The sequence below is a fragment of the Empidonax traillii genome, unplaced genomic scaffold, assembly GCF_003031625.1.
Source record: "Empidonax traillii isolate 1590-97213 ecotype Southwest subspecies unplaced genomic scaffold, ASM303162v1 scaffold863:size338993, whole genome shotgun sequence".
Lineage (NCBI taxonomy): Eukaryota > Metazoa > Chordata > Aves > Passeriformes > Tyrannidae > Empidonax > Empidonax traillii.
In genome coordinates this window covers 86,691-112,739 of record NW_020956056.1, presented here as the reverse complement: position 1 = coordinate 112,739, position 26,049 = coordinate 86,691, and the positions used below count along the sequence as shown (strand labels likewise).

Below are 26,049 nucleotides of genomic sequence, written 5' to 3'. Positions count from 1 at the left end.
TTATCTCAACCTCCAAGTTTGACTTTGATTCTCCTTCCCATCCCACCAGGCTGGGGGGAAGGAGAAGGTGTTTGAACGAGCGGCTCCGTGGGGTTTGAATTTCCAGCTGGGCTTAAACCAGGACAACACATTCGTAGATCTGACTGTCTTATCTGCTCCTGAATCCTGGAACAACTCTAACACAGCTCCTAGAGTGGTAAGGACACTCAGCAGCACTGAAGCAGCAATTCTGTGCTCACTGAGTGTTTACTGTGTTATTCCTGTTCTGGAAAATCCCTCTTCTTTCACAGCCAGTTGTGTATTTCCCCCCATTTAGCAAACACTTCACACTCTTTCTAACTCTGTTTTAAATAGCAACTCACCACATGCTTCCTGAGGAATCCCTCTCCCCAAAAGCGCTGTAGGAGCCGTCCTGTCTCTTGTAGGTCAGCTGGCGCTGGTAGCCTGGAAATCACAAAAGAACTGGGGAGTCCAAAATCCTCTCACAAGAGTGAAAAAAAATAAGAATTTCAAGTGAGTGAAGGCTCAGAGCATCTGGCACTGGTGGAAGGGATTCTGCTGCCCCAGGCAGACTCTTGTGCTGTGAGTGAGAGCCAGCTCTGTGTCCATGCAGCTTATCCAGAAATCCTGCTGGGATAACATCTGGGACACTGCAGCTCCTGCCTTTTGGACACTGGAAATGTTAAAAATGGGATACTCCTCTGAAAAAAATGCAGGATCAAAAGACAGATTTTTTTTTTTTTCCCTCAAGCCCACAGCCACTCTCCTTCTGCTCTACTGAATGCACAGCGCAGATGAAAATGCTTTTCCTTCAACAGCACAGCTGGATTCAGACTTTTCTCCAAAGCTGTTGCTTGGGACAACTTAACATAACTGTAACATAACAATAACAGCTGTGATCTTGATGCACACCAAGATTCCCAACCTACCAGGGCTGTCTTAAGTCTTGTTTTAGGCAACATTATTAACAAGCTGAATGCTGAAGGTGAGAACTCTCTCCTGAAACGTCTTCCGAGACTGAAAATGAAGAAAGACACTCCAAGTGCTCTCCCTACCAGGAAAATAATTTGCTTCTCAAACCTGCTGGTCCGTAACAATGAACTGCCCTTCCTAATAAAGCACTCTGGGAATACAGGAATACAGGAGCTGAGGAACACAGAACACACTTGGATAAAGCTCTTAAAACACCCATTGGAGTTAAACCCTTTGGAGTGGGTATTTCTGATGTGGAAACCCCTCAAACCTGCAAGAAGGTGGTGTCAGAAGACATTTACTGCCTGCTGATTCCTCCAACACGTCACTAGGTGTTTTATTCCACACCACATGACGTTTTCACGGGAATGGGTTCATTTTTCATTTCCAGAGGTGAAGATTCTCTGTTGACCTCTCTAGACAGAGGCAGCTCCTCAGTCCCTGAGAAAGGACTGCCCATGTTTCCTGTATTTTCCTGTTGCTCTGGAGGCTTCCAGTGCTCCCAGGAAATGCAGGTGGAATGGTTTGAAGGGGAGGAACAAGGCCCCAGAGATTACTGATGCTCCTTGTATCAACCACACCTTTGCCTGAGGGCTGTGGCACAGCCACAAACACAGAGCCTAAATAATCGTTTGGGGTTTTTTTTCCTTCCTCCAAACAATAGGTGTGACATTAAATTGGATTCCTTTTCTCCTCTGCAGGCCTCAGGTTCAATTTACTACTCACCCCTTCCTGCTCACATCGGTGGACTCACTGGAGGGGTTCCCCTTCCCCTTTCCCCTCTTCACCTGCTTTTGTAGAACTGCGTTGTGGGGAAGCAGAAAATAAAACTGCTGACTGGTTTAGCTCAGTTTAAAGTTTAGGGAACGCACGGGAATTGTTGGGTGTCAGCGCTTTCCACCCTGGATGACGAAGGGAAGGAGTTTTCTGGCTTGGTTAAGTCACAAAAGCCTTCTGGAGTGAGCAAACAAGACTTTCCCCCATCTAAAACCTTGCCCTTGGCAGGGCTCCAATAAACACAGAGGAGTTTAAAACTCGGGAGGATTCCTTCTGGAAGGGTTAATTAGCCAGCAGAGCCCGGAGCCAAGAGCCTGGAAGGGTTGCAGATTCGTGAAAAAGGAAACAAAAGCAAAAAGATGTTGCAGAGGAAACACTGACTTGGACCGGTAACAAATTCCCTTTGCCTCGTTGCTCTCAGCAAGCACCAAACCTTGCAAGGAGGAGGAGTGGGAGCCAGGCAAAGGAAGCAGCACTGGGCTTTAGCTGCTGAACACAAGAAATAGCTGGCATGTTACATTTTATATTTCTATTTGCAGAGGAGAACCACCTAATCCTGTCACCTCTGATTTCATGACATGACTATTGTCTGACTCATACACAAGAGAGCTTTGTCCTTGTGGGTCATTCTCGTTTTTAATGATCTCTGAATTCTTCACTGAGAATTGCACTTCGCTGTAAAAACTGTTTTGCACGTGGCTCTTCTCAAGGAAATGCTGAGAAAAACAGAGCAAAGGAAAAAAAAAAAAAGATTGATTGCTTTGAGCTGCTTAGTGAGGTAGGACAGGACACTGAAAGGGCAGATAAAATCTGCATTGTATGCCTCTAAGATAACTATTTTGGATACTAACTTTGGATTTTGGGCACACTGTTACTGAGAAAACACTGTTAAAAAAAGGAAGTCCAGAGGAGAGCCATGCCCTGACTAAAGTGATGGAAAGGCAATTCATGACTAAGGCAAAAATACTTAAGTGTATGGATTTTTACTAGAATTAATTTTCCTTGGCTTTCTAACATGTTTAAACATAGAAATCAGCTATCTAAGGGAAAAAAATAAATAAATAAAAAAGATAAATCAATAAACATCCAAACTAAGAGTTATTGAAGGGAAACACAGGTTATGTATCGAGGGGAAACGTCTTGCCATCAAAATCTGTTCATCTGTGAGATTATCCTACTAGAAACGATAAATCCTCATCTCTTGGGCTGCTCTGGATTAGAAAGCACAACGTGACACAAATAAAACTCCCTTCCAGCTTTTCTCCCTCTGTAAATTGTGAATGGAACCCGTTACCTTGCACAAGGTAATCAGTGGCTTCGATCTCCACCTCCTGACTGAGCTGTTTGGTTTTCTGCAGGTACTTCAGGACAAAAACGTTGGGAGCAAAGTGGATCATGTTCTGCTCCCCACAGCCAAAGGGCAAGCGCAGCAGGTTGTCCAGGTTGTTCAGTGTAGGACCCATCACATCTCCTGTTTGAGAAAGGGGTGATCTGTTCATTATCAGGCACTTAGGCTTGGCTTTTGGTGTCTTAGGATTAAAGCCCACCTGACTACACCGAGATCTCCTGCTTAAATAAGCTGTGTCACGAGTGGGAAGTCCTTCAGGTGGTAAATCCAACAGGAGATTGAAGGGCTATGATTAAAGAAATCCCACGTTTCAGAGCTGAATTGTCCATCACTTCCCAATTTAAGGTGAGTTTAGAACACAGCATTGTGTGATTATGATGATTGTGAAATAAATACTGTGAGCTCAACAGACAGTGCCTCTGCAAAGCCCTCAGCATCCACTTTAAATCACTGTCAACTCAGACAGGGTTCAAAAAAGTGACCAAAAACCCCCAAACCAATCGCTTGTCCCAGAATTAAGCAGCATAAACCTTTGTAAATGCCTATGACTATCTTATCAGGTGTGCATCACTCAAATACTGATCAGAATTAAGTAACAGCTGGAGTATCTCTTCACATTTGATACCCAGTGACACCTCCTCAGAATGGATACCTATGATTGAAGCCGTAGCTCTTTCTGATCCTGGAATTATGTTGTGGGGAACTCCAAGAGTAAATGCTTCATTGTGATTCTCATCAGTCTCTTCTTTCCTCCAAATTTTAAACTCTCCCATTGACCCCCAGCCTGTGGAAAAGCCAATGTACTTCACCTCGAGCCGTTTGGGGACTGTCCACTCCACAATAATTGACTCATTTAGCACCCGAGTACCGTGGCCAACCTGAAAGGGGACAGAGAAGCAGGTGGTTCCCGGAGCCCCCACATCAGCAGCCACCCTGCCACGTGGTGCTTGGACCCCCCCCAGCTGGGATGGGCATCAGAGAACACTGCAGGTGGATCAACTCCTTCCTCTTTCCCACCCAAAAAACAGGCCAAGGAGGTTTAACGAGAACCCCACGTGCTTGACCTTCTAGGACTGGAAGTATTGAAGATTGAGGTCCTGAGGACACACCGTGGAAAAGCAGATTTGTTTTAATTAAAGCAGCCTGGAGCAAGAATTAAAGCAGGAAAGACAGCAGGAGAGAAGCTTTAACCTTTTCCACCAGCCTAAGGAAAACCTGCTATTTGTGTGCTCTGTTTACAAAGAGACTCTGAGACCCTCACAGAGGAGGATCCAGTACCTGGATGATTCCATTTTTCCAGCTGATCCAGAAGCTGCGGAACTCATCCCAGGAGAGGATCCCAGGTGTGTCCCTGCTGGCCACCGGCTCGCCCATTTTGCTCGTGGAAATCCAAGTTTTGCTGTTTTGATGCCCCCCGATAACAATCTCCGTCATCTCTGCCATGTCGTGGGGCCCCGAGGACAAGGCCAGGTGAGCGTCATTGTGGGCCTTCACAGCAACGTCAAAGTGGCTCATCTGGGCAGGTTTCTGCATGTACTGGTACTCATATTTGTTAGGTGTGGAGATGTGGATTTTCTCTAGCCAGGGAAAGGGTGGAATGTGGTCAGAATCAGAGCTGAGCTTACAGACCTCAAAAATAACCCCACTGCTGATCACTGAATTTAAACGAACACACCTTCCCTAAGTCGTGCTTTTTTTCCAGCTTATCTTAAAACACACTATGAAAGTAAATGTGGATGTTTCTTCTCATCTTTTATTTTTACATCTTTCCAATAGAGAAGATACTTCAGACTGCTCAGCTGAATTCCTCATGAAGTCTGCAAAGTGATTTTTCAGCTCAAATCTAGTGGTCAAAAGCATCTCTGTTTAGCTACTGGGGCCAGCCCTGAGCTATCCAAATCTCTGGCAGAAAGGACATACTGATTCCAGAACTGAATTTTAAAACACCAGCTGAAAATATAGTACAGTCCCAGCTTCTGTCCACAGTGCTGAATACTCAAACTGTTTCATAAAGTAAAGGAATTTAATGGCCATTTCCAGAAATCACTTGGGCAGTTAGAGCAAATTCATAATTAGCCAGCCAGGTCAGAAAGACTCTTTATTCAGAAATTCCTCCTCCCCACTCTAACTCATCAATCACAGAGAAATGCAAACAAAGATTTATTCTTTCTTTTTTTTTTTTTTTTTTTTACTATTTCTTAAGGAGATGAAGCCAAATGTTTCCCTTTAAAACTGAATCAAACAAACTGAATCTCTCATTCAAATCATGAACTTACCATTTGGGCAGAAGAACACACTGTAGGTGTATTCTCTGGAGAGTCCCTCTGGCTGCAGAAAGACAGAAAATCCACACATGAACCCACAGGGCTTGGATGAGCAGGAACAGATCTCAGTTTGACTTTGGAAAAGACTGAAATTGTGTTCTGCTGCTGGGCAGTTGTTTGTGTTCTTCGCAGAAAGGAGATGACACCGTGTGCCAGCCACCAGCAGAGACCTCCCAGCACAGCGTATTTTAGATTAACAGGGTAAGTTCAACCAATAAAATCTCCATTCCTTTTTCTCCTGAACAGTATTGAAGGTCCACCAGCTAAACTCAGAACCACTTGGGCTCTTTCTGTACAAGCATCACTAAATCATTTCCAATCATGCAAACAAACCATGAGTCAACTTGAGGATTCTGATAAACCATGTTTGGTCACCTAAAAACTGTCGCGATTCGCCCCATTTTTACCTGAATTATTACAGATTCCTGTTTTCTTACCTCAATAATCACACTGCTACGAACATAATCCACTCCCACTGGGGTTCTTTTGTCCAGGAAAGTGTCCTCGGAGTGTTTGCCGTTCTTCAAGCTCTGCATCCCCTCCTGACAGCAATTAGTCCCACCATAAGCAAAAGCTTTTGCTGAGAAATAAAAGGGAAAAGCAGCGAGTGTTTTGAAACAGGAAGATGTCCAGGAGCTTAAGAGAAGATCTGAACTCATTAGATCCAGCTAATTAACAGTACATCAAGTGTTTTGGAATCACAGCTCTCTCCTATTACCCCCTATGCCATATTTGAGTGATCACATCTAAAACCAGGCAAGATTTGCACAGCCATGGGACAGCAGAGAAACTCTTCTCTTGTTTTCAGTGCTGGCCAATTTTCACTGGGATTATCTGTTGAAAGATGTACAAAATCTGTCGTTGCTCTCTTGTTTAAAAATTCCCACTGATCCCTCTGGGGAAATCTTAACAGGTCCAACCTCACCAAAGCAAATATCACACCAGGAAAACTGATAACCAGGGAACCTCCTGATCTTTGTAACAGGCCCTCCTGCGCATTGCAGGTGGAGCAATAAGAATTTTCTGCTGAAAGAGGAGTAAAAAGAAACACTTGTAAAGCTCCTTCAAGCCACAAGCTGGTTTTAGTCCTGTCCTACCCGTGATGTTGCTCAGTCCCAGCTCGTTGAAGGAGAGAACGATGGAGGTGGGTTTGGCTTCCCCGGGGGCAACGCATTTCTTTCTGGTCAGGTGGTGCTTCCCGGGGTGCCCAACAAACTTGATGCCTTTTGGGACAGAAATCTTCACGTGGACCTGTGAAAAGGTCGGGATTTATTGCAGACTTGGAGCTGCAAAGCCGCTCGTAAAAATCCTGCGAGCCACGAAACGCTTCACGAAAAATCACAGCACAGGGATTTGTTTGTTCTTGCAGCTTTCTGGGCATGTGCTTGGCTGAGAGCAGCACTTTCAGCTCAGCAATTCTGCGGATATTTCCAGGAGATGCTACTGAGGGTAGGGAGATAATGAGTTGGAGACAGGATTTCTTGAAAAACGAACAAATAAATAAAACCCCACTCCTTCTGGCAGCTCAGAAGGAATTTCTGTGATCCACAAGGAGCTCCCTAATTTCCTTCTCTCTATTTTTTTCCCCTATACTTTTCACTATTTGTATTTCTGAAGTGCTACAAGACCCTCCAGACCACTGCACGATGTGTTTCGAGCTGAAAGCAGACAAAACAATGACTCTTATTTGTGCTGAAAAGCGATATTTACCTTTTCAAGGCCCCTGTACTGAGCTTACCCCCTCCATGAGGCTGGTCCCTCATCTACCCTAACTTGTGGATCACTGGGATGTTCTGATAATGAACCTGAGCTGAGGGGGTTGTTACCTCCACACACACAGCCAGGTAGTTGTAGACAGTGAGGGGGATCTTGGTCTGCTCCCCACGGATGACGTGGTAGGGCAGGGTGAAGTCGATGAAGAAAGGCTTGAAGGTCTTCAGCTCTGTCTGCCTGGCAATGCCCAACCCCTTCTCCTCAGACAGAGCCACGGCCTCGGTGATCCAGGTGGTGATGGAGTCGGGCACTTCCACCTTCAGCTGGGCTTCTCCCGAGGTGTCACTGCCCAAAGGAACAGGGAATAACTTGGGGTCAGCTGATCAACCTCATCCCAAAGCGCTTAATTCAAGTGCACGTTTTGGGGGAGTTCCCTCCACGTCTGAATTTATAAGAGAGCATCAGTGGCTGCTTTGAACAGCAGCTTATTAAAGGCTCAATGTTTTCTATCAGGTGAGACCTGGAAATGTTTATAATGAGAATGAACAGCAAGTGGTTAGTTCTGCAAAACAGTCTAAACATACAAATTTGTATGGGATTAAAAACTTCATTTGCAGCCTCATTATAAAGTGACTTTTCTTAGGGGCAAAAAAAAAAACCAAAAACCCACACCACAAACAAAACTAAAAAACAACCAAAATTCCAAACCAACCAACCAACCAACCAACCAAAAATAAACCAAAACAGAAACAAAAGCCCAAACCAAAACAAACAACCCAACAAGAACAAAAAAAAAAGTTCAACAATAATTTATTTAATTATATCAGCACTAATATCAGCTAGTGAAATAAAGGTATTTTTTGTTGCCCCTGTGTCCATTTCCACACTGCAGACTCTGCTTGAATAGAAGGTCAAATGAGAAAAATTAAAGTTATTTTAACTTTTTTTAAGCAGACCAACTCCTTAACACTGAAGCCCTCATCCTGACTGGGATTATGCAGCTGGTACCTGCAGTAATCCCCAGCCCTGAAGAATAAGCAGAAGGGTGTCCTGGCTCCAGGACTGGCAGCATTCCAGTCTGTTTAACCGGACAATTTGTTGCAGCTGATGTTCTTTCCACCGGGATTTCAGCCCATAAGCAGCATTAACATTATTTTCACACATGAGGGCACTTACTCTTCTGGGCGGGGGGCCAAAGTACACACTCATTTCCAGCCATTAGACCCTCCAAGCCAGGCTCTAGGAATTTTTAGAATTGGTTTGGGAAGTTGACATTAGGCTTTTGTTCCTTTTTTTTTTTTTTTTTTTTAAGGATTGTATTTTATAATTATAAATGGTAGAAATAAAAAAAAATAAATAAATAAAAATTCTTCCTGTTCAAGAGAGTGGAAATGAAGGAATGGTCAACTCGGTTGTTTCTAATGAAATGAAGTGGAGAAAATGCAATCTGCAACTTTTTATTCCACACTCTCCCCCACTTATAATTAACTGCCCCAGCTTGCTGAGGCCCAAAACAGGCACTTCTGGAATTCTTTGTGTATTTCTACAAAGCATATTTCATGCTCAATTGAGCAGATTTGAATACACTTGCTCCAAGTTCCTGTCAAATTTAATTTGCAAGCATTTCTTGAGAAGGAAGTTTACTTGCAAACCTGGAAAGGCCTTTTAATAATTGCTTCAAATTATCCCAGAGGTGCTGTTGTGGGAGAGATTAGTTACCTATTTCTTCGTTTTCTTATCTCCAGCTGCACCCAGAGGAAACCAGAATTTGTGAGGCAGCAAGTTAAGGTTTGGGGGAGATGCTTTGGCAACAGGTGACAGAGAAAGAAGGAATTTGAAAAGCAATCAATGAGATAATCAGTGTGGTCACAACTGGCAGGTTCCACTTGGAGGAGGTGAACGCACTTCAAGACCAGATGACGTGTTGATCAAAGTGGTAATGAAGAAAAGCAACATAAAAATACCAGAAAATACCAGTGGAACTCCAATAGGTTTTACAGAGCTTTGTTTTTTGTAGCTGAACAGGACAAACCCCACTGGATATAATCAAGAGAATTCCCAGTCAGTACCTGATGTTGAGGCAATGCCAAATCCACGTTTCAGGAAAGAAGGTTCTCTTTCTCTTCTCTGCCCTGCTAGAACAAGAAGGAAGTCCTTGTGAATGAATTCTATTATTAAGACAGTTTTAAGTGATAAATCAGAGAGTTATCACCTGACTGCAGCTCCCATCACCAAAACTCTGGCTCACTACAGACCCATTCACTGGCTGATCACTCGTAACACAAATTACATGGTGCCCTCAGAAACCCCACTGTGCACACACACACTCTGCAGACATAAATAAGAATGTAAAAAAAAAAAGCCAGTACAAATCAGATTATATTATTTCTGCTAGTTTTAAAGAGTGTCTGATTTTATGACCCAAATTCCTTCAGCAAAGGAAGTCAAAGGCAAACTGAGCCTGGGACTTCCCCAGGACATGATATGGTCTAACCAACAGCAGTTACTACAATCACTGCTTTATATTCCTCTCCCTTTCTTCTCTTGGACTTGTCTTGACCTCCAATATTTTAATAATTTAGTCACTTTTCCTACACCTGTGATGCTTCGTTATCTTTTTGTTAATTAACCCCCTGGCTCTGCTTAAGGGAAGCTCCCAGACTGTTGCTCACTGCACCTCAGGGTTTATTCTTCCTGCACCTCAGGGTTTATTCTTCCTGCAGCCCCTCGTTTTGACCACCAGCTGAATGGCCAAAACAACAAACAATTGACTCTGTGAAACCAGCTCTGGCTTGCAAATGTCGAGAAGCAGCAACTAATTCTCAGAAAACTCACATGTGAAAGAGTGCTGAGTGATTCCTATCGTATCTTATCAAATCATATCATATTTATATCTTCATTTTGAAGGATATGTCTCTACGTTTTTCCAGAATTGAACTCAATTTAACAAAGTAACGGCAGCTGGAAGTTTTGTTCAGTCTCTCAAGACATCCCTTTAAACCTGGGAGTAGGGAGGTGGGAAAAACCCAACAGCTCAGAGTAAATGGACAATATACATTTATAAAAAAAAAAATAAATGTTACCTTGGTGTTATTTTCGAGTGCATTGTGGCCACCAAGGTCCCAGTGTGTGGCTGGAAGGCTGGCACAGCCTCATCTGTGTACATTCCCCCGTTCTGCCTGTGGTTCAGGCTGACTATGTCAGTCATCACCACCAAACCGGTTTCCTGGAACGTGCGAACGAAGACCACGAAACAAAAACCAGCAAGGAAGAAAAAAAAAATAAATGAAGGGAATTAAATGTGTGGCGAGAAAAAACTTTTTAAAAATAGAATTCCTCGGTGCTGTCGCAACATTTATGGGGTAAATCTCAATTGAAATAAAAATTTTTTTTAAATTCCCTATAAAAATGAAGACACAGTGGCAGAGGTTTTATGAGAAAGCTCTTGTCTGCTTGGTAAATGCATTTAAATCATTATTTAACATTACTGGGCATGTGTGACTGCCAGGCAGAAATCGCTACGCAGATTTTTTTCCCCTAGAATGCAACATTACAGCTTTTTACCCTTCCTAATATGTGAAAGCCTTTGGGCTTTAAGGCAACATAAGAAAACAATTTAGCTAAAAATGCCAGGAAGGACAAAGAATGAGGAGAGAGAAAAGAGCTGTAGGAAGCAAGGATCATTATTAGCAGCAGTTTTGTGGATTAAAAAGGGGAAGAACATCAACCATTAGACCTGTGACACTGGTTCTCTAGGCCAGTCTGTATTAGCATGTCTTAAACCCCACAGGTGACTGTTCTCAGCTTGAAGGATTGCACTGTTTGTATCCAAAGCAATGAAAAAAAAAAAAACACCAAAAAAACCCAACTTGTTTGAAATGCTCAACTTGAAAGTTCATGCAAATACACAGCACAGATCAAAGAAATAAGATATTTAAAATCTGGCCAGGTTTAACTATAGAAAGGCACCAAGCAAACATAACTGCTGAAATATGTGGCATTTAAGCAGTAACTTGATTGAGGATACAAAGGAAACATTCCTGGTCTTTCATGCAGATGCCACAGAAGCTGGCAGAGCTCGGGCAGGTAAGAAATGTGATTTCCAAAGGATAGCCCAAAAGGGAAAAGGCTACAAGGAAACACTCACATTCCACCTTCCTTCCCTGCAGAAGAGACCTGCCAGCTCATCCATGGCTGGAGGAACCTTCTGGTCCCTCTAATTCTCCAGAGCATCACCACGAACTCCTTCCCCCAACAGGGTAACTGGCCCTCCCATCAAGCCTGGCCCAAATCAACGGTCTCAAAACTGACTTTCCAGCTGACAAATCATCCCTGCAACCACGAAAGCAAAAGAACTCCCTGGAGAAGGGAGGCTGATGGCTCCTACTGTGAAGGCGAAGCGAGCGTCCTTGGTGATGTCCCAGTGCCAGGGGAAGACGGAGGAGCGGCGGCGCCGCCGGGAGGACATGCCCGGCCACCAGAAGTGCCCGTCTTCCTTGGGAGCCCCAAAAGCGTCAGAAACGTCGTACTCTGCCAGCTCCTGGAAGACCTGCAGGGGAAGGGCGAGAGGCTGCTGTGTTTGGGTGCAAAGAGGGGCAGGAGGTGGGTGTGGATCTCACGGTGCCGAGGGAAAGGTGTCAGCGCCCTGAGCTCCTCCTACCTGGCTGGCTGTCAGCTGGAAGCCCGTCTTCAGCAGGTACACGCTCTTGTCCACGGTGGCAATGCAGACACAGCTGGATTTGGCAGCTCTGACCTTGATGTTGACGACGTCCCCGGGTCTGGTCTCGTTTGCCGAGAGCGTCACAGCGACCTGGGAGCGAAGGTGGAACCGCGGTGATGCCGGCGGGTTAAACTGCAGGGGGGGGACAGAACGTCATCCCTGCCTCCCCCCCCGGCTCCAGAGCCCCTACCTGGTTCTCAAAGGAGGAGTTGACAGTGAACTGCAGGCTGTCTGTCACCCCCTCCCCGTTCTCCCTCACGTAGTACACCAGGAGATGGCCTGAGGGAGCCATGGAGTGAAGGACCGAGAACTTCAGGAACGTCACACACACCTCAACCTCTGCTGCAGGAGTGCTGGGGGGTGCTGGAACAGAAATGGGGGAAAAGACAGTCTTATTTACCAAAATCTCTCCTCTTCCCTCCCCACCCTAATGCTGGGAGGCACAAAACTCTCCACCCAAGTGCGTTCTTCCCTGTTGCACCTGTTTTTCTTCAATTTAATCCTTTCCCTCTTTCCCTTTGTTGTGAAAGCTGGTGGGCAATTAGCGCCCTTAACATAATGAGCAGCATGGAGAAGGTGGATTTTTCCAGGCATAAAAATCAAGGAAATACACAGTTAAGTTATCAAGCCGTTAAAAACAAACCAAAAAGGGGGATATACTGCTGCAAAAACTCAACTGAGAGAAAAGACATAAATGAATTTGAAAAAGATTAGGCAGTTTATAGAGGAGTCACCCAATGGTTTGGGTTAGGAGGAACCTTTAGGGATGATCTAGTTCCAGCCCCCTGCTGTGGACAAGGGCATCTTCCACAGGATCAGGTTGCCCAAAGTCCCATCCAACCTGCCGTGGAACAATTCTACAGACAGAGCAACCACAATGCCTTTAGTCAGGCTGTAAAGGCAACAGCTCAGAACAAACCTTCAGTGCAGAAAGTCATTCCAAATTCTCAAGCCTCTGATTCCCAAAAGCTGGGTGGGGTACTTGTTTTACTCTTTGCCTGACTCCCAAACTGGTTGGTGCTGCAGACAGGTTACCAGGACAGGCATGCTCTTTGGCAGCTGTTACATGCATCTTCCCAATCTTTATCCCCCTGGTCCCTAAACTCACCAGATTTGCATTTTTCTGTTATTCCTTGGACAAACTAGGAGTCCACACTTCATTTTCCTTCCCTGAGTGGACTGCCTGATCTCCTCCTTTAGCCTCGTCCACTTCTAGTCCATCTAATGTCCTCTTCTCAGTTCAAGCTTCATCAGCTCAAACTTCCCCCGTCCCATCATACACTTCCCTGACACTGCTGAGCCCCAAGCCAAGCAAAGATCAGTTTTCTTAACACAGAAAGACTGCAGAAAGATTAGAGAAAACTCTCCAAGAGTTACCCCTCAGGGAATTCTTTTCTAGGCATCACTATTTTTCTTGCCCAAAATGATTCTCCGCTCTTTGAGGAGCATCCAATTCAAACAAAGCAGATACTTAGGCTGGTGGAAAGGCGAGCTTTTCCCCCCCCCTGAAAACAGGAGAGGATTGTATTTCTGCCACTAGCTACCTGTCCCTGGGAAGTGTGTGATGCCAGTATTCTTCTCAGAGGGGGAGGTGGCTCTTTTGCTCCTCTGCTGGGTGACGTTGCTGGGCTGGAGTCCCGAGAGGACGATGTTGCCTCTCGCCGCCACCTCGTAATGCAGGGTGAAGTTGCAGGGGCACGTGGACTTCACTGCAATCCAAGCCTCCTCTCCCACCTGCAGCCAGAGGCAGAAAACCAAGAGATCTGGTGTGTTGAAACTCACACTTTTGATTCCTAAAGCACAGAAGCCCCCCCTGGGTTTCAGGCCACGGGAGGTGTGACAAACATAAGCGTTGAGAAGTTGTGTTACATCAGCACTGCTGTCCTGGGCTTTCCTCACAATAAAAAGGGGCCAGTGTTCAGCTCTCCCCTCCCTGCAAATCTACAGGAGAATGAGCTGGGGGCTGTCTGCATTAATGAAACAATAAAGGAATCTCTGGAATCCTGGAAGTTAAGCCTTTTGGCGCAGAGCAGCTGTCAGAATTGGTTGAATTTTAGACACCCCTTTAGCGGCCCAGCCCAAAAAATGAAAGAAAGAGATGGGTTGGGGGTGGGAAGAGATGTGTGTTGGACAGTCTTTGCAGTTCAGCTGTGATTATACCCAGGGATTGCATTCATGTGGCAAACACGAACTCAAACACGACCAGCGTGGCATGAAATTACTGGGAACAGATCTGAGGGGAAAATGCTCTCCAATTACACAAGTCCCGATAATAACTCCTAAGTCTGGCACTCAGGGAGGTGTCAAACACGCAAATAAATGAGAAGAAAGTTCCCAACGAAAACTGGATGTTAAATCCTAAGGAAATCTTTGGGAAAACCTCACTTTCTCCAGCATTAAATGTTCTCCTTCCAGAATGTCCCCACAGTGCAAACCAAAAGGGCAGAACTTGACTCTGAGGAGTTGCTGATGGTTAAATCCAGTGGGAATGCCACAGAGTCCAAGGAGTGCCTCGTGACATGAAATATTTGAAGTATTAAGAATTCCCCCAGTGCAAATGATGAAACAATTCATTAAAAAATGAATGTAGCTAATTGGAACACCCAGTCAGAGCTGGCAGTGCAGGGAAACAGTTCCCACATCAGCTGGTCATCCAACTCCCAGCTTTCCCACAGTAGAATTAGTTCTAATCAGGTTATAATAAGAACAATGTGTTCAGATTAGCAGTGTATAATCCCCTTTCCATACCTCAGGAAACTTGTAAAAGATTAATTAGCCATTAAACTTCCATGAAATTCAACGATTAAAAAAAAAAAAAAAAAAAAAAGCTCTTGTTTGGACACAAAGAATCTGAAACCAACCTGACAGACCTGTTGATAACAGGAATTTAGGTTTATGTATTACCAAAACCCACTTCTTTTCCCCCACAAAGCAATATGCAGACCCTCAGAACACCTCCCTGGGTAAGAAGAAACCCCAAACAACTCCCAGAAAACAAAATGCAACAGGAATCATGATTAAATCAGACCTTTATGAGAGAAATGACAACTTTTGCAGGGCAGGATTATAATTCTAGAGAGGTTCCTGCCAAACCTACAAAAGACAAGGCAACTGGAAGTTCTAGTGAGACTGCACAGCTTTAATTTTGATCTTTAGTAATGAAGCCACCCCAATAACACAAATTCCAGTGATCTCCACAACCCAAAGCAGAAGGAGGTGCTGCCCAGAGTATCAAAGGTGCTTTGCTCAGCACTGGCTGTGACCCAACCTGGACAATTCTTTGGTGGCTGAAGTGAAGCTCCTTGAAGTTTCCTCCCTTTGGAGTGGAAACAAAACCAGTTCAGGATCCCAGAAACACCCAGAAATGTTTCATCAGAACAAAGAACTTTCAGCCAAGAATTGTTGCCCTGGGGGAACACGAAGCCAACATACCTGGAAAGGTTTGTCTGGTGCCTGGAGCTGGATGTGGCACTTGCTGGGCGAGTACCAGCTGCTGATGGACAAGTAGTTGGGCAGATATTGATCCCCTGAGGGTTTCCCATCAATTCCTGTCACTTTGGTCTTAAAAAAAAAAAAAAAAAAAAAAAAAAGCAACCAAAGTTACACCTGAATGTTATGCATAGAAATCCTGCTCTGTGCTCTTCTCATCTCTTCTCATCTTCAAACAGCAACATTACTCCCCAAATATCAGCCCCTTGCTGCCATGTTAAGCTGTATTTGGAGAAGAATCTTTTCGTGGTGCTTTCTCAGCATCAGTTCTATTGGCAGCAGGAAACAAAGCAAGTGTTTGCTGGGTTGAAATCCAGAAGCTGAAGCTAAAAAGGCACCGATTTGCTGTTTGTAGCACCGGTTTCTAAAGTGCAGGTTTGACAAGATTAGTTACATTAAAGCCCCTTAATCCCATAAAGAGCTTTTACTCACCTCCAGCCAGACATACTGGGCAGCTGTGGGGATGGAGGGGATTTCAAACTCCACCAGGCCATTCCTTGACACCAGTTCACTGGTGTAAACGTTGTCCTTGGGGGTGAGCTCAGCTTTGATTCGGATGGTGACCCCATCAGCTGGGCTTCCATCGGGGTAAGTGACTTCCACCTACATTTATAGAATGTGACCAGCAATTCCAGTCAATGCCAGGTGGGAAAAACACACCAGAGATCACGGTGTGACATCCTGGGATCAAGCCAGGACATCCTCGTGGTGGCTTTATTTTAATCTTACCTTCCCTTTGTAGGGCAGCCCAGGTTTGAACTGCTTTCTGGTGTCCTTGGAGTACTTGATATCAATCAGCTGCTTCTGGACAGGTGTCGAGTCATCGAATGTGACCTGTTTGCTGCCATCAGAGCTAATCAGGGTGGCCCAGATGTTGACAGTGCCTCGGAAATGCTCTGGGACATCGGCTGGCATCATGTCCTTGACGCACACGTCGAAAGCAGCCGAGCCATCAATCTGCAGGTCGTGTTGGGGAAGAGAAATGCAGGTTTGCATTCATGTCCAGAGAGGGTCTATGAGCCATGTCTGAATCACAGGCACTAGAGAGGAGTTTGCAGCAGGATTTTTAAAGGATTGGGAGTGGAGGGAGTTAATTGGGGAGTGGATGAAGGAAGAAAGCAAGAAAGCTTCATTTTCCTCCTTATCCCTGGTTTGGACTAGCTCTGTCACAGCCCCTCAGTCTCTTGTTCTCCTCAGCCCAATATGCTCTAAAACCAGATTAACACTATGCCAATAAATTTCCATCCCCCCGAATCATAAACAGACCATGCAAAAATAAGTAATATTTTTTTATAATGCTGGTCCTAATTATCCCATTTTATTCTTCAATTTCTGCTCTCCCACCAGTAACAAAACAGGACCACAGATCACAGGGGAGTCAGCGTTCTTCCTCACCTGGGTGGTCTTGAGGACAGGGTGTCCCACTTCATGCCTGTAGTACCCCACACCATTTATAGTCATGTTGACAATTAACTTCCCTGTCACTGGTTTCCCAAATGTGTATCTGAAATGGAAAGAAGATACGTAACAACTTCCAGATAGGTTCTTTTTTCCTGCTTACATCAAGGCAATAACATGTTACCTGCACATCTAGAAAACAGGAAAAAATAGCACAGTTTTCCAGCTTATTTTTAACATTCTAGGGAGGCTCTTAAATGAGAAAGCTGATAATGATGACAAGAAATAATCTGAAAATTCAGCAGCAGGTGGGATCCAATCTCCAGTGGCTGCACTACAATCCAGAGTAATGAAATTCGATGTGGGACATTTTCCTACCTGGCATGGACAGTTCCTTTCTCACACAGCGAGAGGTCCCGAATGTAGCGAGGGGGGTCGATGAGCAGCTCAAACTTTGGTAACACTGCAGGGAAAAAAAAAATACAGCAGGATCTTTGCAAGAACTCATTGCCCAGGTTATGAAGAAAGCCTACACAGCTCTGACCAGATCCTTCTTGTGGCCCATCAGTCAACAAGAGCAGCAAACCAAGACCATCTTATCAAAACACCCATTTACCATTGTACCTGTCCCCCAGGCCGAAAGGGTTATTCCTGATGACATTTTAAATGCATTATTTCAGGTGTTCCCTCAACAGAAAACGTTTCACAGTGCTCTGTTCTTCCAGGTTCCAGCTGACTCACCGTATTTCTGAACCTCAAAAGATTTGTTGTAGGTGTGTCCCTGCATCTCGGCGAAGATGAGCCAGTCCCCGAACACCGGCTGATCGGACAGGGGGAAAGTCATGTTGACGATACCTGGGGAAAGGAACCACGTTGTGAACTCTGGGCCACTGCTCAGGCAGGGCCAAGGCTTGTTGAACACAGCTCGGGGGGAAAATCTGAAACCTGCATAGCTCACCACAACAGAACGGCTTCAGGTTGTTCCACTCGATCATCCGGGACCCCCGAGGATCCTGCAGGAAGTTTAGGAAGGAGGAACATCCCAGGGAAAATGGGCATCACACACACTTCCCCAGCAGCCCAAATGTAACCAATATTTGTGTTCTGGAGATAATTTACAGGGGGTATTTGCTCTCTCTAAAATTATTGAAGAGCACTGTAACCAGTGCACACAAGCAAATGCTGTCAAGCAGCAGATCTTCCACCTGTTCTAAGACACCTCTTTTGGATGGGATGAACTGACCTCTGGAAACACTTTCTATTCCTATTTTCCTTGCCATGGATTTCTGCTGTCCACTATCAACACGTTTGGGTGCAGAGATGAGGTTGGCCCTGCTATTCCAGCCCAGGCAGAGGAAGGATGGGAGTGGATCTGAAGGGCAGAGCTGAGTGGGACTGTTATCCTTACAAATCCCAGTAAATACAACCAGGTGGAAAAATGGGAATGGATTTCTGAGACCCATGTCCAGAACCAGGATATTTGTCAGTGGTAACAAACCAGCAAGACACAAAGATCAGTTAAAGACACAGGGAGAGGGATAATTGCCTGGGATGGGTTGGGAATGGCCAAAATGGACAGGTGGGAGATGGGCAGGCAGGTACTCACCACCACATAAGCTTCAATCTGAAAGAAAGAAAAGAAAAACAACAAAGGACTTTATGAAACAAAGCTGCTTTTCTGCTTTTTTGGGATAAACAGCTGACCTGGCACGAGCAAGGTGTGATACACAGAGTGACAAGGGTTCAAACATCTCTTCTAGGCCAAGAGCAGCCTGAGAAACACCCATTTCATCCACACATCTAAGTGGAAAAGTAATTCCTTGCATATCTCTGCACTGCCTAAATAAGGTACAAGCCTGAAAAATTCTTTATGTGCTCTGGCATATTTGCATCCTATTTTCCAGCTCTCCAAAAGCCTGTGTTCTCCCTCAACAGGAATGTGACCAAGTGAAAAATCTGAATTGCAAATACAGTAAGATACCACAGGATAGAACTGAACAGGTTAAAAAAGCCAGTGAGATTTCTGCACAGATGTGCATCTGAATCAAATACAGGCTGCCAAGGCTTCCAGCATATTTTACACTGTGAAAGAAAAGTTCCCTTTACCTTGTCGTTGATCGGTCTCAGGTCAGAAGTCACCATAAAGAGGTTTATCAGCACTAAGAAAAGGAAAAGAAGACATTTATTAATCACCAGAGCTGAGGCTGAGCAGGACAGTTCATCTTAGAAACTACCCTTGAAGAAAGCTGTGCTGGAAATCACCTCTAATCTGGCCAATTGCCCCAATTTACCTTTCTGCTTGGGTTTATAGACAGGTTTGTCAGTCTGGATGAACACTGAGGAGCCTTTGCTGTCGATGGTGACCGTGGTGTAGTTGTGGAAGATGTACCCTTCCCCTGCCAGGTGCCTGTTGCCCCAGACTTTCAGGTGGGCTTGTCCACGAAGCCCTGAGGGCACCTGGAAAACAGAGCAGGAGGTGAGGGAGACACAGAAAAAAACCTTTGGGCTTTAGAGGGGAATTCAAGTGACACTGAAGTGAGCAAGAGCAGTCACTGCTGCACTGCAGCGTGTCAGTGAGAAAGAGCAAGGGGAGAACACTCTAGACCTTCTACAACGTGGAAACTTCAAAGGAGACGAAGTCATGGCAGGAAATTCTCTTCTGTCCTTTAGCACTCGTGCAAAGTGATATTTGAGCTGCGATCTGCGTGTGCAGCTTCCACGACAGAAAGTGTTACATGGACCACCCAGCTCTACCAACAGAGGAATGAAACCCAACCACCAGCATAAAAAAACAAAAAGTGCATGCTTGCACATTTTCAACCAGTCCCTCAGACTTTTAAAATTACAGCAGATTAAAAATGACACAGGGAAAAAAAAAAAACCAAACCTGATAATACAATTCCAGCAGAGGGTCACAATTCACTGTTTAAGTCCCAAAGATGAAAAGTCCAAATTGAGCCCTAGGTTAACAGAGCCAACACTCTGAAAGGCTTGTTCTTCAGTCCAGCTCAATTCTGCCTGCATTTGAAGTCATAACCCCCTCCCCCCAATCACCTACACAAAATTCTGTACTGCCACTCTTATCAAATAACCCCAACACAGAACTTCAGTTGAGCCACTTCACGAGCCACTGATTGTCTTTAGTGGTTTAAGGGCCTGACAGGTGAGCTGTGATGGGTCCAGCTTTGCTCTTTTCACTCTCCACTCTCCCTCTTGTGCAGGTTGTCTCCTCCTCAGTGTGTGCACCAGAACGTGACGTGTGTTTGTGCCTCAGCTGCTCAGAGGGAGATGCCTGATGTGGCTGAGGGGAAGTCCCTCATACTTTCATCAAAAACATCTTAAAATAATTGACACTCACCTTCAGTTTAATTGTTCCTTTATCTAAAATAGAGAGAGAGAGAGAGAGTTATTCTCAAGGCACTAAAATTTTAGATATTTGCAGTTTAGCAAAAGAGACCCCAAACCCCAGAGCTGCTCCCTGACACACCCTCGTTACGACGTCATCCGAAGTCATTTTCCTGCTCTGTAAAACAAGCTGCAGGGTGAGCAAGTTGGACCATAAACTCAGTCCACATTTATTCACAATTTTGGCCGAAGATAAAACTGCAAAGTTCTCCATCAAGGCTGAGGTTTCACCCCGGAGCAGCCTGTGCTTACAGAAGTATTTTGCTGGTAAAAAGGAACACGGCCTCTTTTGGGACCTGAGCAATTCTCAAACACTGATAGGATCTATTTTGATTGCTGGATCCAGGCATACCTAAGAGTTCTCTGGAACATGTGCTGTGCACATGTGTAAGCATCACCCCCCTTCGAATTAATTTGCAATTGTCAGCCGGTTGCAAAGGCGACAAGGGGAGGATCAAACCAGAGCCAGTCTGTTCCAAGAAAGGAAAATGGCTTTTATGTAACTCCCAATTTTAACACACAGAAGGGTTAAAACATGTGATGGTTAAAGAGCCTGATTGCCTTGTCCCCAACGCAGCTCCCACCCCCCTGGCAGGGGTACAACAGTGCTACTGCACTCCACTTTCACCAGTGGAAATTCACTCAGCATTAAGGGGGATGTGATCAAAACACTCTGTCTTTATTCACAGGATGGAGGTATCTGCCTTGGATTTTAATGACTTATCCAACTGCACCTCTCTCAGCCACACTCAGACCTGAAGATGGAGAGATTGTATTCCCAGCACTCATTTTTAAATAAGGGACAAAAAATTATGATTATAATGATGCAGATTTTATGTTTTTTCTTCAAAATAAAATCTTCCCTTATTCCTTACATAGCTCTCCAGTGACAAACATTCAGGCTTCAGAAGGAAAGATATTCACTATAAAACTTTGGAATGACAACACCTGGGCACGTCTTGGTGCTCCAAAATGATTGACCCGTTTGTTATCATCAAAACCACACTGACACAATCAGCTGAGCTGGTGTGCAGCAGCCAGTTAATCAGATATTAGTTTGGCTCCAGTTCCATTATCACCTGAAGCAGTCAGGAGACATCGTGCTCCCAATTTACGAAGCAGTTCCCAAGTGCAGAATGACAGAGCCTTACCCACAACTGTTCCGTGGCTCTGGGACACAGTTTCTCCTTTGACCACCAGCTGGATCTGGACTGTTGTCTCCTTGGCAGAGTTGAAGATGGTCACACTGATGGCTTCCTCCACACCAGCTCGGAAAACAGAAGGGGCTGCAATCAAATAACCCCTGAAGAGCAAAATTAGAGGAAATCAGTCAAAACTCAGCAATAAGAGCATTATCATTGTTGCCTCAATGGCTGTGGGAAAAAAAAAAGATATCGATGTTTATGGCACATATATAATAAATACATTCATTTATATGCTTCAAACTGAAGATACAATGAGCTGATTATATATTAGATGTAACAAACTAAACATTCAACCAGCTACTCATAAAATATCTGAAGTTCACAAAGGAATAAGGAGGTACCTGAACCTCTGGTAGAGTTTTGCAGCCAATGTTTGGTTTTGAAACAGTTTAGATACTCGTAACTTTTTTTTCCCCTAATTATTTTTCATTTTGATACTCAGCCCTTTCTCAGTGTCAGACTCACCCCTATATAACACACCTGAACTTCCAGTTTATGCAGAAGCAGCCCAGAAACTGCGATCTGATTACAAGATTAGGCTCAAATTCTCGCTTTTTTATTTAAACAATTATGCCCTGCAAGTTTAAAAACTCTAGAAAAAAAAAAAAAAAAGGTGTTATTTTAGCAGGCACAAACAGAGTTTTAAAGCCACCCCAGATGACCTCCCAGAGATGCTGCAATCCCAGCGTTTGTGAATGGAATCTGCACCACTCCTCCGAGAATGGCACTGTGCCATGAACTTGTCAACTAAAAGCATTACAGGCTCTGAGCTCTTTAATGCACTGGGCTGGAAGCTACACATTTCTACTCTCTTCGTGACACACCTTTCTGGGGGTTATTTCTACCCAAAGGGATTTTTTTTCTTTTTTTTTTTAACCCGAGGCAATTCCTAAGATGCCTCTTCCAGCAGAGTTTCTCAGCCCATGCCCTTACTACAGCCCCCCCGAGCCACGTTGCTTTAGCTCATGATTAATTATCACTTTGGGATGAGGATGATGGGGTTTTACAGCTCCCCAAGTCATCTTTTATCAAACTCCAAGCCCGTGTTTCTCTCTCAGCAGGCCTCATTGCCATGGAGATCCCATTACCCCCCAAAGGAAGTTCAGAACTCCGTGGCATTCGAGTCAAATCGCGTTGGGGTACTTGCAGATTCAAAACCTTCTGGCTGCCAGGTTTGAAAGTTCATCAGAGCAGTAATGAATAACAACAAAAAGTTACTACTGAGCCTGCAAATTCTTGGTCAGAAAGAGATAGCTGATCTCGTTGCAGAGGGAGAAAGGAGTACCAGCTGTATTCAGGATGAAATTATAGGATTTAAACTGTCACATGAGCCCAGCTCTGCAGTGCCATATGTGAAGCACATGTACTCAGATTGTTCTGAATCTCTGCAGCTCTTTCTGAAGTGCCAGTCCCTTGACAGAAATATTGAAATCACTTCCTAAGTGGCATTTGAACATTCAATATTTAACATGGCACTCAAAGAGTTAACTTGACAGTGACGGGACGGATCCTTTAAGCACATTCGACAAACAGCTCTGTCAGGTTACACCAAAACTTGGCAGGACGTGAAATATTTTCTAGCAAGTAAGTGAAAATAAGTTCTCCGTGGCACTCAGTTAATGCAGCTATTCACGATGCTGACGGGCTACAACAAGCCAGGGATAAAGAACAAAGCAAACCTTAATCAAAATTAACCTAAACACACTGGAACGAGCTGTAGGTTCAACGTTAACCTAAACACGCAGAAGGAGCCCAAAGCCAGAGAACAGTGCCCGCAGTTTCTCCCCGGCCAATCTTCCCCCGCAGGATCTTCACACGCTCCTCGGGAGCGCCCAGCATTTACCTCCGATCACCCCCAGCGCAACACCCCGGATTCCTTAAATAATTGCTCGCAGATAAAAGCTCTGCGAGCCGCTCGCCGCAGCAGCTGCACAGGCAGGTATTGCAAGGGAGCTTTCTCCTCCTTTTTTTTTTTTTTTCTTTTCTTTTTTTCCCCCCCCGCCCTCCCTTTCCCTTCGCCTCGCACTTTTGCCCCGGCGAGTACAAACGTGCCGCAGCCTCCCAGAGGCTCCGCGGGCTTTGTGGCGAGGCTGATGGAGCTCCCCCCCGAGCAGAAGGGTTCTCTCCCCGCCGCCCCGGCCGGGGGATGCTGTCCCCGAGCCGCTCCCGGTACTTACTGCCGGTCCCGGGGCTGTGCAGCGCTCAGGCTGCCCAGGGCGAGGAGCAGCGCGCAGGGCCCGCAGCGGGACATGGTGCCGAGGGTGCTGCGGGTGCCGCTCGGGGACGGGCAGCTCCGGGAGCCTTTTGTTCGTGGCTGAGAGCAGCCCGAGCCTCTGCCGCCCGCACCCGGGCTCGGCTGGGCTCTGCTGGGCTCCCCGGTGCCTCTGGCCGCCGCCCCCACCGCGTCCCCGCCCCCGGGCCGCCCCCTCCCGGCCCCGGTGCCCGCTCGGCCCCGGCTCTTTGCTCTTTGTCTGCCGTTCCCCCGCCCGCTCCTGACAGCGGGGCCCGCCCCGCACGGCCCCAGGTGCGCTCCAGCCCGGCCCCGCACGGCCCCGCACGGCCCCGCACCTCCGGCAGCGCTGACAGCGCCCTGTCCCCGACTGTCCCCGACCGTCCCCGGGGCTGCTGCGGCATCGGCGCCTCCGCTCCCCAGCCCAAAGCGCCCCCGGAGACCCGCCCGAGCTCCTCCGCCTTCCTCCCGAGCCCCTGAGGAGCCACGGATGCCAAAGCCGAGGTTCCCAAGATCCAGTGACCCGGCACGGTGCGTTCCCGGTGGCTGAGCCTCTGCACGCCGAGGGACTCACTGAGCACGACCAAAGAACTGCTCCCCAACCCAAACTCCAGCGCCAGCACTGATGCTACTCCGGTTTTTTTACAGGATTTTTTTATCCTCCTCCATCCCTAGGCCCGAGTCTCTCCATCTCCATCCCTCTGTCCAAGCCGGCGTTTCCAGGCTCTGGGGACAGGAGAGGGAGCTCTCCCTGCACCAACCTGAAGAGTCGCAGCCCAAGGGTAGAGCTCACCCAAACCGGGGCAAAGCAAACCCAAAGCAAGAGCAGAGATGCGAGGGGACGGGAGAAATGTCACCACAGTGATGGATTCAGTGCTGCATAGAGGTGACCAAGGGATGATCTGGAGGAATCATTCCTGCAATCCTTGTTGAGGAAAACACAGGCACACACCAGGATCCCAGGCATGCTCCAACAGAGAGGAATTCTTGCCCCAGCAATAAATGAAAACCCTCAATGTAGGCAGTTTGTTTCCCCCAACATGTTTCCCCCCAAATACTACACATCTGGCTTAAGGTGAAGTACCAGGAAAACAGAAAAAAAAAAATTCAGTCCTTTCTTCTAGGTTGGCTCCAATATTTGATCCTCAGTTTTTTATTTCTTCTCAAAATCACAGGTATGGACCTCAGCATTTCATTGAGCAAAAAAAACTACACATTTGTAGCCAACACAGCTCAAGAGTTTCCCAAAGTCCCTTCCTTCTGGCTTCTGAGAAGAAAAAGAGCAAGTTGCTAAAGCTGCTGTTATTTTTCTCCCTCTTTAAATAATTTCAGCTGCCACATATTTCTGCACTGTCATTCCTAGCTGCCACATTTTCTGTAAGTCAATCCATTCCCTAAAAGCACAAAGTCATCAAAAGGAACAAGGATTCCCTGACAACTTCAGCAGCAGGACTCAGAGGCTGATCAGTCCTTAACCAGGAGATAAATAAATGGTGCCTAAATTTTTATCTTACTTGAAACTTACAGTCACTTTAATATGTCTGCTCTTTAAATAAAATCATTAACTCAGTAGGTTTTTGATAAATTCAGATTATTTTCAATAGTGGATAACACTGCTAGTTTTAAATTTTCCTACTTAAATCTAATCTAAACCAGCCCTGTCTTATTTTTGTGGAGAGGCAGAACAAATCTAGAAAAAGAATGAACACATTTTGACAAATTAGACAAGATTAGACTCTAGAACCACAGGGATCACTTCCCGAGGAAACCAGGCACTGTGAGAAGGAACTTACCAGAAAGTACATTAAAGTGGGCAAGTTTTAGGTTTGGATTTTGTTTGTTTGTTCGGGGTTTTTTAGACAAACTAAAGAAAAAGCAAAGTCTGCTAAATCCAAACTCTTTTTCAGCTTCACCACATTAAGCACCCATCCTGTCACCCACATTTCATCTCTGAGAAAGCTCTGGGTAAGGACTGGGAAGAAGCAACAGGATTCAGCAGTGGATGGGTGAAAGCAGCAAAGTGCAGCTTGAAAATGGAGCTCCATCATCTTCAGGGTGATACACAAAGGTGTATTTCTACATTTCAAAAGGCACAGCTGGAAATTCCCCTTCTGTGGAACAGAGCCCTTTGGGATCATTAACTTCCTCTAAGGTGAGATTTCTTCTGAACTGAAGAATTTCTGTTTGGTATTTACTGAGTACAAGAAACCTCAGGCAATTACAACCTCCAAAGGCTGCAAACCATCTTCCAATTACGAAAGTATGTGCAATCCTGTAAATAAGGCCGGAATCAGCTTCATCTGAAAAAAAAAAAAAAAAAAAAAAAAAAAAAAAAAAAAAAAAAAAAAAAAAAAAAAAAAAAAAAAAAAAAAAAAAAAAAAAAAAAAAAAAAAAAAAAAAAAAAAAAAAAAAAAAAAAAAAAAAAAAAAAAAAAAAAAAAAAAAAAAAAAAAAAAAAAAAAAAAAAAA

At 45.3% G+C, this 26,049-nt stretch overlaps 1 protein-coding gene across 1 annotated transcript in view; it reads right to left on the bottom strand.

Annotated features, from left to right (window-relative positions):
- The window catches only part of CPAMD8 (C3 and PZP like alpha-2-macroglobulin domain containing 8), a 43,511-nt gene extending 19,909 nt beyond the window's left edge, over positions 1-23,602 (bottom strand). The window contains exons 1-27 of the mRNA XM_027902343.1: positions 23,529-23,602; positions 21,298-21,449; positions 20,100-20,122; positions 19,033-19,198; positions 18,848-18,900; positions 18,348-18,365; positions 17,700-17,754; positions 17,483-17,596; positions 17,120-17,204; positions 16,739-16,847; positions 16,073-16,300; positions 15,776-15,946; positions 15,287-15,415; positions 13,399-13,588; positions 12,045-12,217; positions 11,795-11,944; positions 11,522-11,683; positions 10,218-10,360; positions 9,204-9,266; positions 7,248-7,479; positions 6,519-6,672; positions 5,859-6,001; positions 5,374-5,425; positions 4,376-4,674; positions 3,750-3,975; positions 3,044-3,220; positions 363-444 (exon numbers count right to left, since the gene is read on the bottom strand). Coding sequence (XP_027758144.1) covers positions 363-444; positions 3,044-3,220; positions 3,750-3,975; positions 4,376-4,674; positions 5,374-5,425; positions 5,859-6,001; positions 6,519-6,672; positions 7,248-7,479; positions 9,204-9,266; positions 10,218-10,360; positions 11,522-11,683; positions 11,795-11,944; positions 12,045-12,217; positions 13,399-13,588; positions 15,287-15,415; positions 15,776-15,946; positions 16,073-16,300; positions 16,739-16,847; positions 17,120-17,204; positions 17,483-17,596; positions 17,700-17,754; positions 18,348-18,365; positions 18,848-18,900; positions 19,033-19,198; positions 20,100-20,122; positions 21,298-21,449; positions 23,529-23,602 — 3,623 coding nt within the window. The remainder of the gene's footprint in view (positions 1-362; positions 445-3,043; positions 3,221-3,749; positions 3,976-4,375; positions 4,675-5,373; positions 5,426-5,858; positions 6,002-6,518; positions 6,673-7,247; positions 7,480-9,203; positions 9,267-10,217; positions 10,361-11,521; positions 11,684-11,794; positions 11,945-12,044; positions 12,218-13,398; positions 13,589-15,286; positions 15,416-15,775; positions 15,947-16,072; positions 16,301-16,738; positions 16,848-17,119; positions 17,205-17,482; positions 17,597-17,699; positions 17,755-18,347; positions 18,366-18,847; positions 18,901-19,032; positions 19,199-20,099; positions 20,123-21,297; positions 21,450-23,528) is intronic.
- Between the last annotated feature and the right edge of the window lie 2,447 nt (positions 23,603-26,049).